Source organism: Microtus ochrogaster, chromosome 7, assembly GCF_000317375.1.
Source record: "Microtus ochrogaster isolate Prairie Vole_2 chromosome 7, MicOch1.0, whole genome shotgun sequence".
Taxonomy (NCBI): domain Eukaryota; kingdom Metazoa; phylum Chordata; class Mammalia; order Rodentia; family Cricetidae; genus Microtus; species Microtus ochrogaster.
In genome coordinates, this window is record NC_022014.1 from 81154547 (window position 1) to 81166806 (window position 12260).

At 56.8% G+C, this 12260-nt stretch overlaps 1 protein-coding gene across 2 annotated transcripts in view; it reads right to left on the bottom strand.

Annotated features, from left to right (window-relative positions):
- Dnah17 (dynein axonemal heavy chain 17) overlaps nucleotides 1-12260 on the bottom strand; it is a 106649-nt gene that overhangs the window by 41052 nt on the left and 53337 nt on the right. For both annotated transcript variants that reach the window (XM_005350806.2, XM_005350807.2), the window contains exons 44-53: nucleotides 8925-9207; nucleotides 8653-8826; nucleotides 8292-8499; nucleotides 7672-7837; nucleotides 5323-5425; nucleotides 4180-4327; nucleotides 3744-3835; nucleotides 2407-2568; nucleotides 1560-1724; nucleotides 1016-1207 (exon numbers count right to left, since the gene is read on the bottom strand). In XM_005350806.2, the coding sequence (XP_005350863.1) occupies nucleotides 1016-1207; nucleotides 1560-1724; nucleotides 2407-2568; nucleotides 3744-3835; nucleotides 4180-4327; nucleotides 5323-5425; nucleotides 7672-7837; nucleotides 8292-8499; nucleotides 8653-8826; nucleotides 8925-9207 (1693 nt within the window). The remainder of the gene's footprint in view (nucleotides 1-1015; nucleotides 1208-1559; nucleotides 1725-2406; nucleotides 2569-3743; nucleotides 3836-4179; nucleotides 4328-5322; nucleotides 5426-7671; nucleotides 7838-8291; nucleotides 8500-8652; nucleotides 8827-8924; nucleotides 9208-12260) is intronic.

Genomic DNA, 12260 nt, shown 5'->3' on the forward strand with positions numbered 1-12260 from the left:
GGCTCCTGGGGATGGGTGGCAGGGAGGGGGGGTCCAAGCAGCACTTGAGTTGCTGTGATGTCACTGAGGACAAATGCTTGCATGCAGCCACGGTGCAGAAAAGCCTTGTGCAGGAGGCTCCGTCCCTTTATACTAGGATTCTAAGCTAGAGCTGGCTAGTCCTGCCAATGGAATCGACCAGAGAGTCCAGGAAATAGGGCCAGCGGTAGGAGGCTGGCCCGGAGGAGGTGGTTCCCGGCCTGCACTCCCTACCAGAGCCTCCTGTGCCCTTCAGATCTTCACCTGCACCCCAGATCCCAGGAACCGGGTTCTCCAAGCTCCAGACCTGTGCAACCAGGCCAGGGGCTGCGGCATTTGGCATTTGCCGTGGAGACGACTCCCCAGGGATTCCCTGGGCAGGTCTGGCATCTCCCAGGCCCCGTGCAGAGGCAGCTCCAGCACAAACACAGATAGGACTGTGCCGTGTACGCTGATCAATCTCAGGTTCCTTCCCCGGCACTCCGATAACTTGTTCTGGCTTAATAGTGTTTGACTGGCACACACACACGCTCCCTGGGGACCAACTTTCGGGAAGGAGAAATCAATGGAAGGCCCAGAGGCATGCCTGGGGCACGGCAGGCCTACTTCACTAATGTGGACTGGGTCAATTCAGGCTGAGCTGTCCGCCGTGTCGGGGTCTGGCATGCAGCGAGAAGCTGAGCGCTGAGCGCGGTGGCTCTGAATTCTTTAGCCTGTAGAACTGGGGACAGCTGAGTACACCCAGTGACCAAGGCGGGAATCTAACCTCTGCATTTCTGTATGTCATCTCCAGTCTGCTCTCCCACACCGAGGTGAAACACTAGGTAAACTGAGTCACACATCTTCATCTTGTCACTGGCCTTGTGCACCAGTCACCTGTGTCCTGGCCTTTTCTGACAGGATCAAGTCACAGGTGACATCTGGTGTGTCTCCTGGTTGGCCTCTCTTTGGGAAGGGACGTAGTGGGCCCTTGCCCTGCCTCCCTTGGAGCCCTCACCTTGAGGTCTGGGACCCCATAGCCTTTCTTGAGGGTGATCTGGAAGACGTCCAGGGCGCTGATGTAGGCAGCCAGGCGTGACAGGCTTTGCTTCCCACTGCCGCCCACACCCACCAACAGGGCGTTTCCCCGAGGAGACTCCAGGATACGGTTGATCTTACAGATGTGTGCCACGGCATCCTCAAACAGCACCTGGAGAGGGAGGTTAGAGGGATCACCCCTGTGTTGCCCCTGTGGAGGGCAGGGCACAGGCTCTCGCCAAGGTCACATGACCACTTGTGGCTCAGAGGAAATCACCTGCAGGGGCCAACCCCGAGGAGAGCACAGGCTCTCGCTAATCCCTGGTAGGCCCTAATGGCTAGTACCCATTGCACTGTGGTTTCAAAGCCGGCTTTGTTTGTAAATTACATTTAGGACAGACAACACAGCCGTTTAGACCTCAGAAGGTCTCTGTGTGGATAGGGAATACCGCCGCACAGCGAGCCAGGAGGGGGAATCTATGTCCCGGGGCCCTTGTCGCCCCGGCCATCACTAGTGTTCTCACCAGGTTCATGACTGCATTGACTTCGTTGTAACTGTCCAGGACGTCCATGAGGAGTTTGTTCAGGTGAGCCACATCTGTGACGGGGCAGTATTTGGGGTCACCGATCCCTTGGGCAAAGTGGCAGAAGATGTTGGGTCTGGCGAATAAGTTTTCCTCCCCGAGATCCTGGGGCCAAGAGACAAGATGCTTTGCTCCTGCTCCATCCAGGAGATACCTGACAATGGTCTCCACGCCTACCGAGGGGGCGCCCATGAGGCCTGTAGGAGGCCAGGCCATATCTCCAGTGATTCAAACCATGACTGTGTCAGCTTTTACAGACCACTGGATGCTCCGTCCCCGTGGGGTGGTCCGTGGAGAAGAATGGATGGTACAAAAACATATGGGACATGCCAGGGGATGACAAGGACTGAGGCAGCTGTGCCCCCTCCATACAGGTGGAGGGCAGGAAACCACTCTCCAAATGGCTAATTCATCCTCTCCCTCCCCGCCCCCTTCCTCTCCTCCCTTCCCTGTTTCCCCCTCCCTCCCTCCCTTCCTCCCTCCCTTCCTCCCTCCCTCCCTGCCTGCCTCTTTGCCTCCCTCCCTCCCTGCCCCCCTTCCTCCTTATTAGAGTTTGTGAGCTGTCCTGTGAGTGCCAGAAATTGAACCCAGGTCCTCTGGGAGAACCGCTGAGCCATTTCTCCAGCTCTGGCTTATTCTTATTGGACCCACTGCCACATGTTGGGGTCCTTACATGGGTCTCCCTGTCTCCAACAAAGGGTCTTCCTGGAGGATGCTGTGGGCATCCTTAGCCCTGGACACTGAACTGGATGTGGGCATGTCAAGGGAACCAAGCAGCTCGACTTACATCAAAGTATTTCTTGGTAGATGCGATGGTGACTCTGCGCAAGGTCTCCTGGTCTTTCTCGTCAACCATCTTGTCCCCATACACCCGCTCAGCCTCATGCAGCCAAAGGCGGACAAGGTCCAGTGGGCTTTTCAGAATCTCTGCTGTGGAGAATAAGATGCCCTGCCCCAGACACACGGCGCATAGTCAGCTCTACCCACCTCTGGATGGAGATGCCCTGCCCCAGACACACGGCGCATGGTCAGCTCTGCCCCCACTCTGGACAGCCAGCAGCTCCACCTGTGCTGTGAGGGCAAGTCAAGCACCACCTTTGGAAGGAATGTGGGGAAAGTGGCTACGTCCTTAGGGAATGATCCACTTAGCTACTTCATGGCTTCTGCTTGGGACCAGGAAATCCACTCACTGTGGGGGTCATACACACACACAGTTCAGAGGCTGAAAAGTGTATCTGTTCTGGGAGGCTTGGGGAGTCTCCTCCCAGGGCAGGGTTAGGGGTCCATATTCTAATGAGGAGCATCGTAGAGAGAAAGGACAGAGAGGCAAATTGTGACTGGGTGCATTCAAGGTGGCGGTGGTGAGGACATTGACAAGGGCCAGGCTTTCAAAGACCCCAGCTCAGGTTCAGGCAGTGTGGGTCCAGCCCGGGGAGGGGAGGGTACTGGCAAGCCTCGACAGGTTCGGCAGGTGTTTGCCAAGTCCCCACCCTGGGCTGTGGGACCATCATGGTAGCAAGACAGTCCCTGTGTTTATGGGGCGTGTGTCCCACTGGGAAGATTTGAGCAGAGAAGAGAACAGGACATGGTACACCGTGCTGTGAGTGCCGCACAGGACAGTGGGAGGGGCATGGGTGCGCAGAGGCCTCTGCAAGGCTGTGACTTTTGAGCCAATGGTTGGAGTGGGAAGGGACCAGCACTATTTAGCCTTGAGCTTTAGATTTCCCATCTGTCAGATGGAGGGCATGAGCTAAGGGGACAGCGGGTGTATAAATGGCCAAGTCTAATGCCTGGTTCAGGCTGAGCAGTCACTAAATGAGGGACTATGACATCACCGTCATCATCACATCCTTCGTAATCTTCAGCCCGTCCCCACCACCCCCACCATCATATCCCTGCCGTCACGTGACCGATATCATCATCATCATCATCATCACCATCACCACCACCACCACCATCGCCACCACCATCGCTGCCATCTCCATCACCCACCATCCTTAGTGTCACCCTTGTCATCAGCCCACACTCATTTCCCTTTCCCTTCTGAGCACCGCAGAGGAGGAGAGCCCCCATGGACCAGGGACGTGGCCACGGGCAACGTGACGCACAGCTACGGAGCAGTACCTGGAAGATGTTGGAGAGGTCCCTGAGGTTGAAGATGTAATGAAACTTAATGGCCGTGGGAAGGAACGTCGCTGCAATTTTCTGGTGCAAGGCTGTTGCAGGAGAGAGGCACATCGATTCTTACCGACTCTTAATGGCCTCAGGAAGTGCAGGGCCTAAAGTTTCTAAAGCAAATGGACTGCAAGGGTGACGATTTAACCAAGAAATCCGCGCAGCTCTCTGAGGAGGGCGGGCGCTCGCGGCCATTGTGAACTGCCCCTCCTCTACTCCCCTCCCCCAGGCAATTGGATTTCACGTCTCTCCGGTCTGCAACATAGCACCGTTTAAAAAAAAGATCGATTCCAAAGGATAGATAAAATATTTACGGAGGCGGGGGGGGGGGGGGTTGGGAAGACCCATCAGCTCGTAAAGCGGTGGGTCTCACCGGCTGGCTTACCCAGGGCCGCAGTCACCAGATGGCTGCTCAGTCTCTGGATCACCATGGGTGTCGAGCGGTAGGACAGATGCTGTGCCAGAATCGTGTTGTAGATGGTGATGAGGGCGTCCTGCCCGGGGAAGCTCACGGCGAACACACAGAAGTGGCGCTGCACAGACAAGCGCAGGCTTCTGTTAGGGAGCCAAGCTATGAGCTGGAGGCCATGGCTAACCCTCTGGAGAGAGTGGACCCTGTTGCCACATGTTTGGTGGGGGGCATAGTAGAGACGCATAGAAAAATCACACGAGACACCCATTCTATGTGAAGCAGCCATGCACATCGTCCTGAAAATATTCCCAGAGGCACAGCATGGAACACACCAGGTCTGGGGGTGTCTCCCAGGTCCCTGTGCACAGCTCTGGTCTGGGGGGATATCCCAGGTCCCTGTGACTCTGGATATTTGGAAAGGTCAGCCTGGGCACAGCTGCAGATGTAATACTTGATACCCTGCTAAAACTGGGCCCCAGACATCCCTACAATAACTTTGGGGTTTAAGTCTGTCTCCAGTGTCATATATAAAAAGGTATCTGCGGGCTGGAGAGACAGCTCAGAGGTTAAGAGCACTGAATACTCTTCCAAAGATCCTGAGTTCAATTCCCAGCAACCACATTGTGGCTCACAACCATCCATAATGAGATCTGGCGCCCTCTTCTGGCCTGAAGGCACACGTGCAAGCGGAACACTGTATACACAATAAATATATCATTAAAAAGAAAAAAAGATGTTTGTAAATTACCTGAAATTCAGGTGCAGTTGGGCACCTGTGAGACCAAACCCGGGATCCTGCGCCCTGTGCTCTGTTAGTCAAGTGTTCCTCAGAGCCTCAACCCCTTAGGTGTTCCAAGACACTGCTGGCCACGGAGCCCACCTGGCCTTGAACTCATAATTCTTCCTTGTCCCAAGGGCTGGGATTACAGGTGTGCACCGCCACTCCTGGCACATCTGGCAGCCTTCCAGGGTCATGAGGAGGGCTGTCTGGCCTCTCGTCCTTTCTGCTCCCCTCAATTCCTGATACTCAAGGCTAGTGAGATCTGTGGAGCAGGGCAGCCCAGCGCTAACGCCCTAATCCGGGGCCAGAGCTGAAGGTGCTGGACCTCTGCCTACCTGGAGTCTGGGGTCGATGGTGAAGGAGCCGGACGTAGGGTTCATGCAAGCCACATACTGACAGTTGTGGACGTCCTTCAGCGTCAGTTTCTGCCTGTCGTACCTGTTGGGGGGGGGGAACAGTGCACCGCAGTCCCAGAGAAGCCCCCCTCCCCAGCATCACCCTGTGCGTGCCTAAGGAAGACCACTAGGGGGCAGCGTCAGGTGAGAGAGCTGACTGCATGCTGTGCCTGAGGGGAGCTTGGGAATGGCCCTGAGCTCCAGCCCAGCTCTCAGGGGAAGGAGGTTCACCCTATCAGACTGGATGACCACTGGGCACCTTGCTACTCCTGCCTTCACTGGGCATCACCGCCAGGATGCAGGAGCCCGTGTGGCGAGCATAACCATAAGGGCATTTGTCGGGTAGCAAGCCAAAACTGCTTCCTGCCCCACGAGTGTGTGTGTGTGTGTGTGTGTGTGTGTGTGTGTGTGTGTGTGTGTGCGCACTGGCACACATGTTTTGAGACAAGGTCTTATTAGGTAGCCCAGGCTGTCTTTGGACGGGTGGCAATCCTCCTGTCTCAGCTTCCTGAAGGCTGGGATCAAAGGCACATGCCACCACACACATGCTCGGTATAGATCACTCAACTTGGTTTTTTATTGAGACAGGGTCTCGGGCATGCTCAGCTGAGTAGCCAGGGGTGACCCTGAACTTGTGATCCTCCTGCTCCTGCTTCCCAGGTGCTGGGATTACCAGCGGACACCGCTAGGACACTCTTGGTTTATCCACTGCTGGAAACTGAACCCAGAGTCCCCTGCATGCTAGGCCAGCACCCTACCCTCCAAGCCATACCCCCAGCCCTCACTATTAGGGGACCTGAGCGCTCGCTCTGTGATGTCACTATCCTCTTTGTGTGTCTCCCACTCCCCCCACCCCTCACCTGCTGTGGCTGCTACCCCTTGGTAGAGCCCCGAATTCCCTTCTCTGCCCCACCTTCCTCAGAACCCGTGTCCCTGCCTTATCTGGATCAGGCACCAAAAGTGCCTTTTCCTGAGATGACTGCAATAGGATCCTTTGTCCCTGCCATTGCAGGCCACCTGGACCTCATCTGTAGGGAGGTTCTGCCACACTGTGTGTGTTTGTGGGGGTGGCAGAGGGCAAGCTGCAGGAGAAGGTTTTCTGCTTCCCCTGGGATCCGATTTGGGTTGTTGGCCTTGGTGGCAAGCTCTGGCACACCATCCTGCTGGGGTGTTTTGAAAACCCAAATCGAGCCACTCCTCCCCTTCCTCAAGCTTCTTCAGAGAAAACCCAAAGGTGAGAGTGGGTTGAGCTGCATCTGGAGATTAACCAGCGGGAGCGCCGCTCTGGCCAGAGAGCACAGGGGGCTTGCAAGTCTTCCCGGTGTTTGGTGGAGAGCTCTACCGAGGTCCATGTGGGGGTTAGGCTGCCACTGAGTCTCCAGAGGCCTCACAGGGGAGCCCCCGGGAGGAGGGGAGCACCCCACCACTTCACTGCTGCCTTCTCCTTCACTAACTCAACAGCGCTTGCCCTGAGGGCCACCGTGCAGACACCACCTAGGCTGTGCTATCACCCTCTCAGTAGGTGGCTATATCCACAGCTCAGGGACTCTGAGATCTTCTTTCCTGGGCCCCATGGGTCAGTGCTGCTCATGGGGAAAGGTGGGCTGTGGGGTGAGTGTTAGGACTGTAACCTTGAACAGGCAGCCTGGCCGTCTTGAGCATGACCCCCCCTCCCGTTTCTGGGCAGTCCTGAGGGGGGCTCTGGGAGCCTACTGACTGGCTTCTGGTGTTTGTTTGTTTGTTTGTTTGCTTTTTATCTCATCTACTCCCAACTCTGGCCCAGGCTGCTTCCCGATTTGAAGAGGTAAGTGCCCCCTGTGCCAGGCGGAAGGTGCCATGTGCACCCTCCTCCCCCTTCCTTCTTCAGTCCATCCTTGAGCGGCGTTCCCTTCTGTCACAGGCCCCTTGCGCATGGCCTCTCTCAGCCAAGGCTGCTCTCCCCAAGAAGTCCCTCAGCAGTCCCAATGGCATCCGCCTCCCAGCTCTCCAAGGGGCAACTGTGACCCACCAGGGGCTCCTCTGTGATGGATCCAGGCTTTTCCTCAGAGTGCTCCCTTGGCCCACCACAGCAGGTAGGTACTTCCTTGAGTGGGAACCCATCTGTTCTCCCTTTAGGGGGTCTTGGCCACAGTTGCTGACATGTTTGTGGGGTGGCAACAGAGCAGAACCCGAATGATCTTTCCACTGCTCCGACCCTGCCCCATGACCCAGGATCCCATGGTCTAGTCCCACGCCCCACAGAGCAGTGGCGATGCCTCCAAGCTCCTCAGCCCACTCGCTGCCCCTCACCAGTGCCCGTGGTCCATGTGCTGGCGGATCAGGGTGTGTGGGGCCACAGTGCCATACTTGTCCACCTCAGGCATGTTCATGTCATCGATGAAGTAGATTAGTTTCTTGGTGCCCGGGGGGCCATAGTTCCTCCCTGATTTCTTTTCCAGAGGCTTCTCCAGCACCCCTGGGAAGGACAGAAGGTCATCTACTACCCACACATCTTAGACAATGCAGGGCCCTACTGGCTGGAGGTGAGGGGTCAGGATTACAGGGTGTGCCTGGCCCAGAGAGAGACCCTCAGTGGCGTGTCATAGGCAGCGGGGATCCACCATGATCCACCATCTGCCACTCAACTCGGCCTCTGCTTTAAAACACCATTCAGAGGAGGAGGTGGCAGGACCCTTGATCTGGCTCAACCTTAGTAGGGCCACCCCTAATTGACGTGAGATTATTTCAGCTGGAGGATCAGCCATCTCTGGGACCCTCAAGGACCCTCAGTGACCACCGCTGCAGTATCTGTCCAGGACACCACCCAGGAGCCTCCACGGGGACAAGACTAGCCTTCAGAAGCGGCCAGGCCTACATGGGAGGAGGTGGTGGGCAGGTGGGCAGGTGTGAGGACGGGGCCAGGCTCTCACCCTGCAGCATGGCTGAGGTCGTGTAGAAGTTGAAGGGCACAGCCTGCACCAGGTAGTCATCGGTGCTGAGGCTCTCCAGCTTGTCCCCCATCAGCACCGACTTGCCGGTGCCAGCATTACCCACCAGCATCACTGGCCACGCCTTCCCCATGAGCAGGTCCATGAAGTAGCGGATGCGGATGGTTTCCGTGGTATGGACTAGGGAGGCCTAGGGGTGGGAGGGAGAGGGGCAAGGCTGACGGACAACAGGGACGACAGATCCAGTTCCAACTGGTGTACAGGTTCCACTGGGTTTCTAAGTCCCCAGCGTGGGAGGAGACCCTGAGCCCTCCTCGGGGCCATGGCTTTGGGGGGAGGTTACCTGCAGCGGGATGTCAGGGTCCAGCTCAAAGGCAGGCACTTTATCTGTCCAGGGCAGGAATTTCTTTGTTTCGGGGTCAATGTAGTAGTCGAAGATGGTCCCCTGCGAGGGTAGCTTGATCGTTTTAAATTCATTGATCCACCACTTGCTGAACTCCACCCGATAGTCAATGAGCTGTAAGGACAGGAAGAAAAGGAAGAGCCCAAGGGCTCAGCTAAGAGAGCTGCAGGGTGGCCTGGGTCTGGATGGAGGCTCCCTGGGGCTCCTGTCACCTGGTCCTGGAACATGGCACCCCCGAAAGCCCAAAAGCAGGCGAACACAAAGTAGAGTTCATACAGCTCCTTGGGGGAGTCGGGCGGGGCGTTCTTCTCCGTGAGCAGGCACTCTAGCAGGTAGAGGATGGTCTGGATGACTGTGATCTCGGGCACGGGGGTGATCCGCTTGAAGCCGACCCGCAGCTTGTCCAGGCACGTGGGCAGGTACTTGTCGAAGAGGATGGTCAGGTTGGCCTTCTCGGACTGCACCTTGCGCCTCTCGATCCAGCTGCTCACCACCCTGAGGGGGAGTGATGGCCGCTGTCAGCCGGCCGAGGGCCCTTCACAGTGCTGAGGTGGGGGGAATGGCCAGGGGAGCAGGGTGCCACTTAGCCTCCCATATGGCAGTACCCTGCAGACCCTCAGAGGGCCTGACAGGGATGCCGGGGCAGTGGGGCGATGCCGGGCCAGTGGGGCGCCTGGGTTTCTCCTCTGGATTGGTAGTTTTGGGAGCGATGTAAATCCAAGGCAACTGGGATGGACCAGCTCACCCACTTGCCTCCCCCCACCCCACTTCTTTCGACCATGTCCCTTGAATCCCAAGCTGTCATCAAACCAGGTATCCAAGGATGAGAGCGTATGAGCCTTCTATTTCCACTTCTCAAATGCTGGACTTACCGGCTGACAATAACCATGCCTGGATTATGTGGTGTTAGGTAAACCAGCGTACTAGGTAAGCACTCTAACCCATTGAACTACAACCCCAACCTCCAGACAGTCATTCTTATTGCCACCCAGGAAGCATCTTCCCCCAGCTGAAGCTAATACTAAGGGCTGGGGACTAGGAAGTCATCTGGGGGTTGAGTGGGGGGCGGGTAGCTAAGGATGGAAAAGAGGAGAGGAAGTGCGACCCTCATGACATCATTCAGACCTCTGTATCCAGCTGTGTGATTGGAGGACCCGGTTAGTGGCTGGAACCCATACATACACATATGTGTAGACATCATATGACACATTCATTGCAAGAGTCCAAGTCCATGGGACCCGCTCCACACTGTACAGCACAATGCCATGCCCCAGCACGGTTGTGAGGGGCAGGGAAGCTGCAGCTGGCTGCCTGGGCTCGCCTGGTGGACCACATAGCCAGATGCAGCTGGAGGCAAGTCCACTCAACAGCTTTGGGTTCCCGATTTCTCATCTACAATCCCATCATGTTTACGTCACCCCCTCTCCTGAGGACGGCACGGGCTGCTCCTTTTAAAGCCCGCAGAGGGGAGCCTGGCCCGTGGCAAGTGCCAGAGGACTCTCTGCTAAAAGCATAACTAGTGCCGGGCTCCCTCGAGGGTCAGCGAGCGGAGGGCGTGCGCCATTTCCAGGATGCCGAGGCATAAGCAGGAAGCTTGTGTTATGAAACACGAGGCCACAGTCCACAGCCCGGACCTGCCGGGCTCTCCACGAGCCTGTTGGGGGCGCTGCTGCTTCCTGCTCTGCTGTGGAGACAGGAAGCTGAGCCTGGACCCCAACACCTGCACACCCGTGTGGTAGAGAAGTCTTCACGTCTATGTCCCACACACGGTGTGGGTGTGAACTTCACACGCGGGTGGTCCTCGGTCGGGTGGGCTAGCACGCAGGTCTGGACGCAGGCTGCTGCTTCACTGCCTGAGTTAAGGACTCCCATGTTACACTGCCTTGGTGATGTCACGGGTCGCAGTCCCCTGCATGCTGGGTTCCATCTGTGCACACACTCAGGCAGACATACCTGAAGACGCAACTCAGGCACTTCTGGCTTCACTCCCAGAGGTGACTGGGGCATGTCATCGGCCTATGTCCCCGTGGGCTGGCCGGCTCCTGTGGGAGTCCTACTTGAGGGCTGCTGCTCCACGTGGGGACCCTGTACCTGCCTCTCGTGGTTCCTTCAGCAGAACTCATCCTCTTCCGATTGCTCCGGACACCCCAGAGTGTCCAGTTCCTGCCTCTGTCCTCACAAGTTCACCTCTGGCTCTCCCGCCTGCTTCCCACTGCTGTGTCCCCTGACCCCATCGCCTGTATCCTAAAGCCGTCTGTGTCCTGACGCCTCCCATTTCTTGGAGTGATCCTGACTTGACTTCTTTCTCCTTGCATTTCATCTTCTATCCAGGTTTCACTTCAGCCCCTCTTCCTGTCTTCTGTTCTCCCCAAAAACTCAAGCTGCTGCAAGGGACCCATACCCACCCAGAAACTAAGTGCGTGGCCTCACAGAGGGAGGGAGACTTTGCGGGCACAATCAAAGTCTGGATCTTAAGATGCGGTTGTCCTGAGCTACAGTGGACCCTGAATCTGGTGCTGGCAGTGGGACATGTAGAGACAGTCGTGGGTGGTCACGAGCCACCAGGAACTGGTAAAAGTTGGGATCAATCCTGTGCTATAGCCTCCAAGGATCCAGTGTGCGCCATCGTTGACCTTGGGCTTCCTGCCTCAGCTCTCAGAGGATGGGCTGCTCTCAGGGGCTACCTGGCGTGCAGCTCTTCCTTACGGCAGTGCCGGGAAGATGACAAGTACTTCTGGGCAGATGACTCTGAGGTTCCTGTCTCAGCAGCTTCCAGCCCCCTGGTGTCTGGCCAGGTCCCAGTCCTGTGCCCGCCAGGGGGCCATCCTCCTCGGCACCCTCTGGAAGCCTGGCCTGGCTCTGCAGCCTGCCTCCCCGTGGACATCTTACCTCCCACTGAAGAGGGACAAGGCACTGAAGTACGCACTCCATTTCCTTCTCTCTACCACAGTTGTGTGCCTGGACACCTCAGGCCAGCTCCCTGTGCCCAAGACTGGATCTCACCTTGACAAGCCTCCCTTCCCTCGCAGCTCCCCGCAACACTTAAGTTTAAACTCAGAACTCTCACAGACAGCTACTTCCAGCGCCACCTCTGTGCTGGCGGCTGCCCCAGTGTTCCACGGCTTCCTCTTGGTGAGCAGCTGGCTGCCAGGTCCTGGCCAACTTTCTTCCTTGAGCCTGCTGTCTCTCAGGTGTGACCCTGTCAGTATCCTGCTCCTTGCCGTTTCTCCTCAGAGTTCTGCAGCTCACCACTGCCCCTTGTGTCTCTTCTGAGATCATTTCTGGGTGTCTGTTTCTCTTCCAAGACTATGTGAGTTGGGTGAGAAGAAATGACGTCTGCAATCATGACCCACGTCTCTCCTGGAAAATCGGCTTCCCCAGCATGGAATGCTCAGGGTTCCACTGACACAAAAGGTATGAAGAAAGGATCAGGTGGACAGATGGGGGTGGGACTGGGGATAGGTGGGTGGATAGATGGGTTGATGATTGGGTAGATAAATGGATGGGCAGATGGGTAGAAAAGTGGGTGGGCAGATTGATTGCTGGGT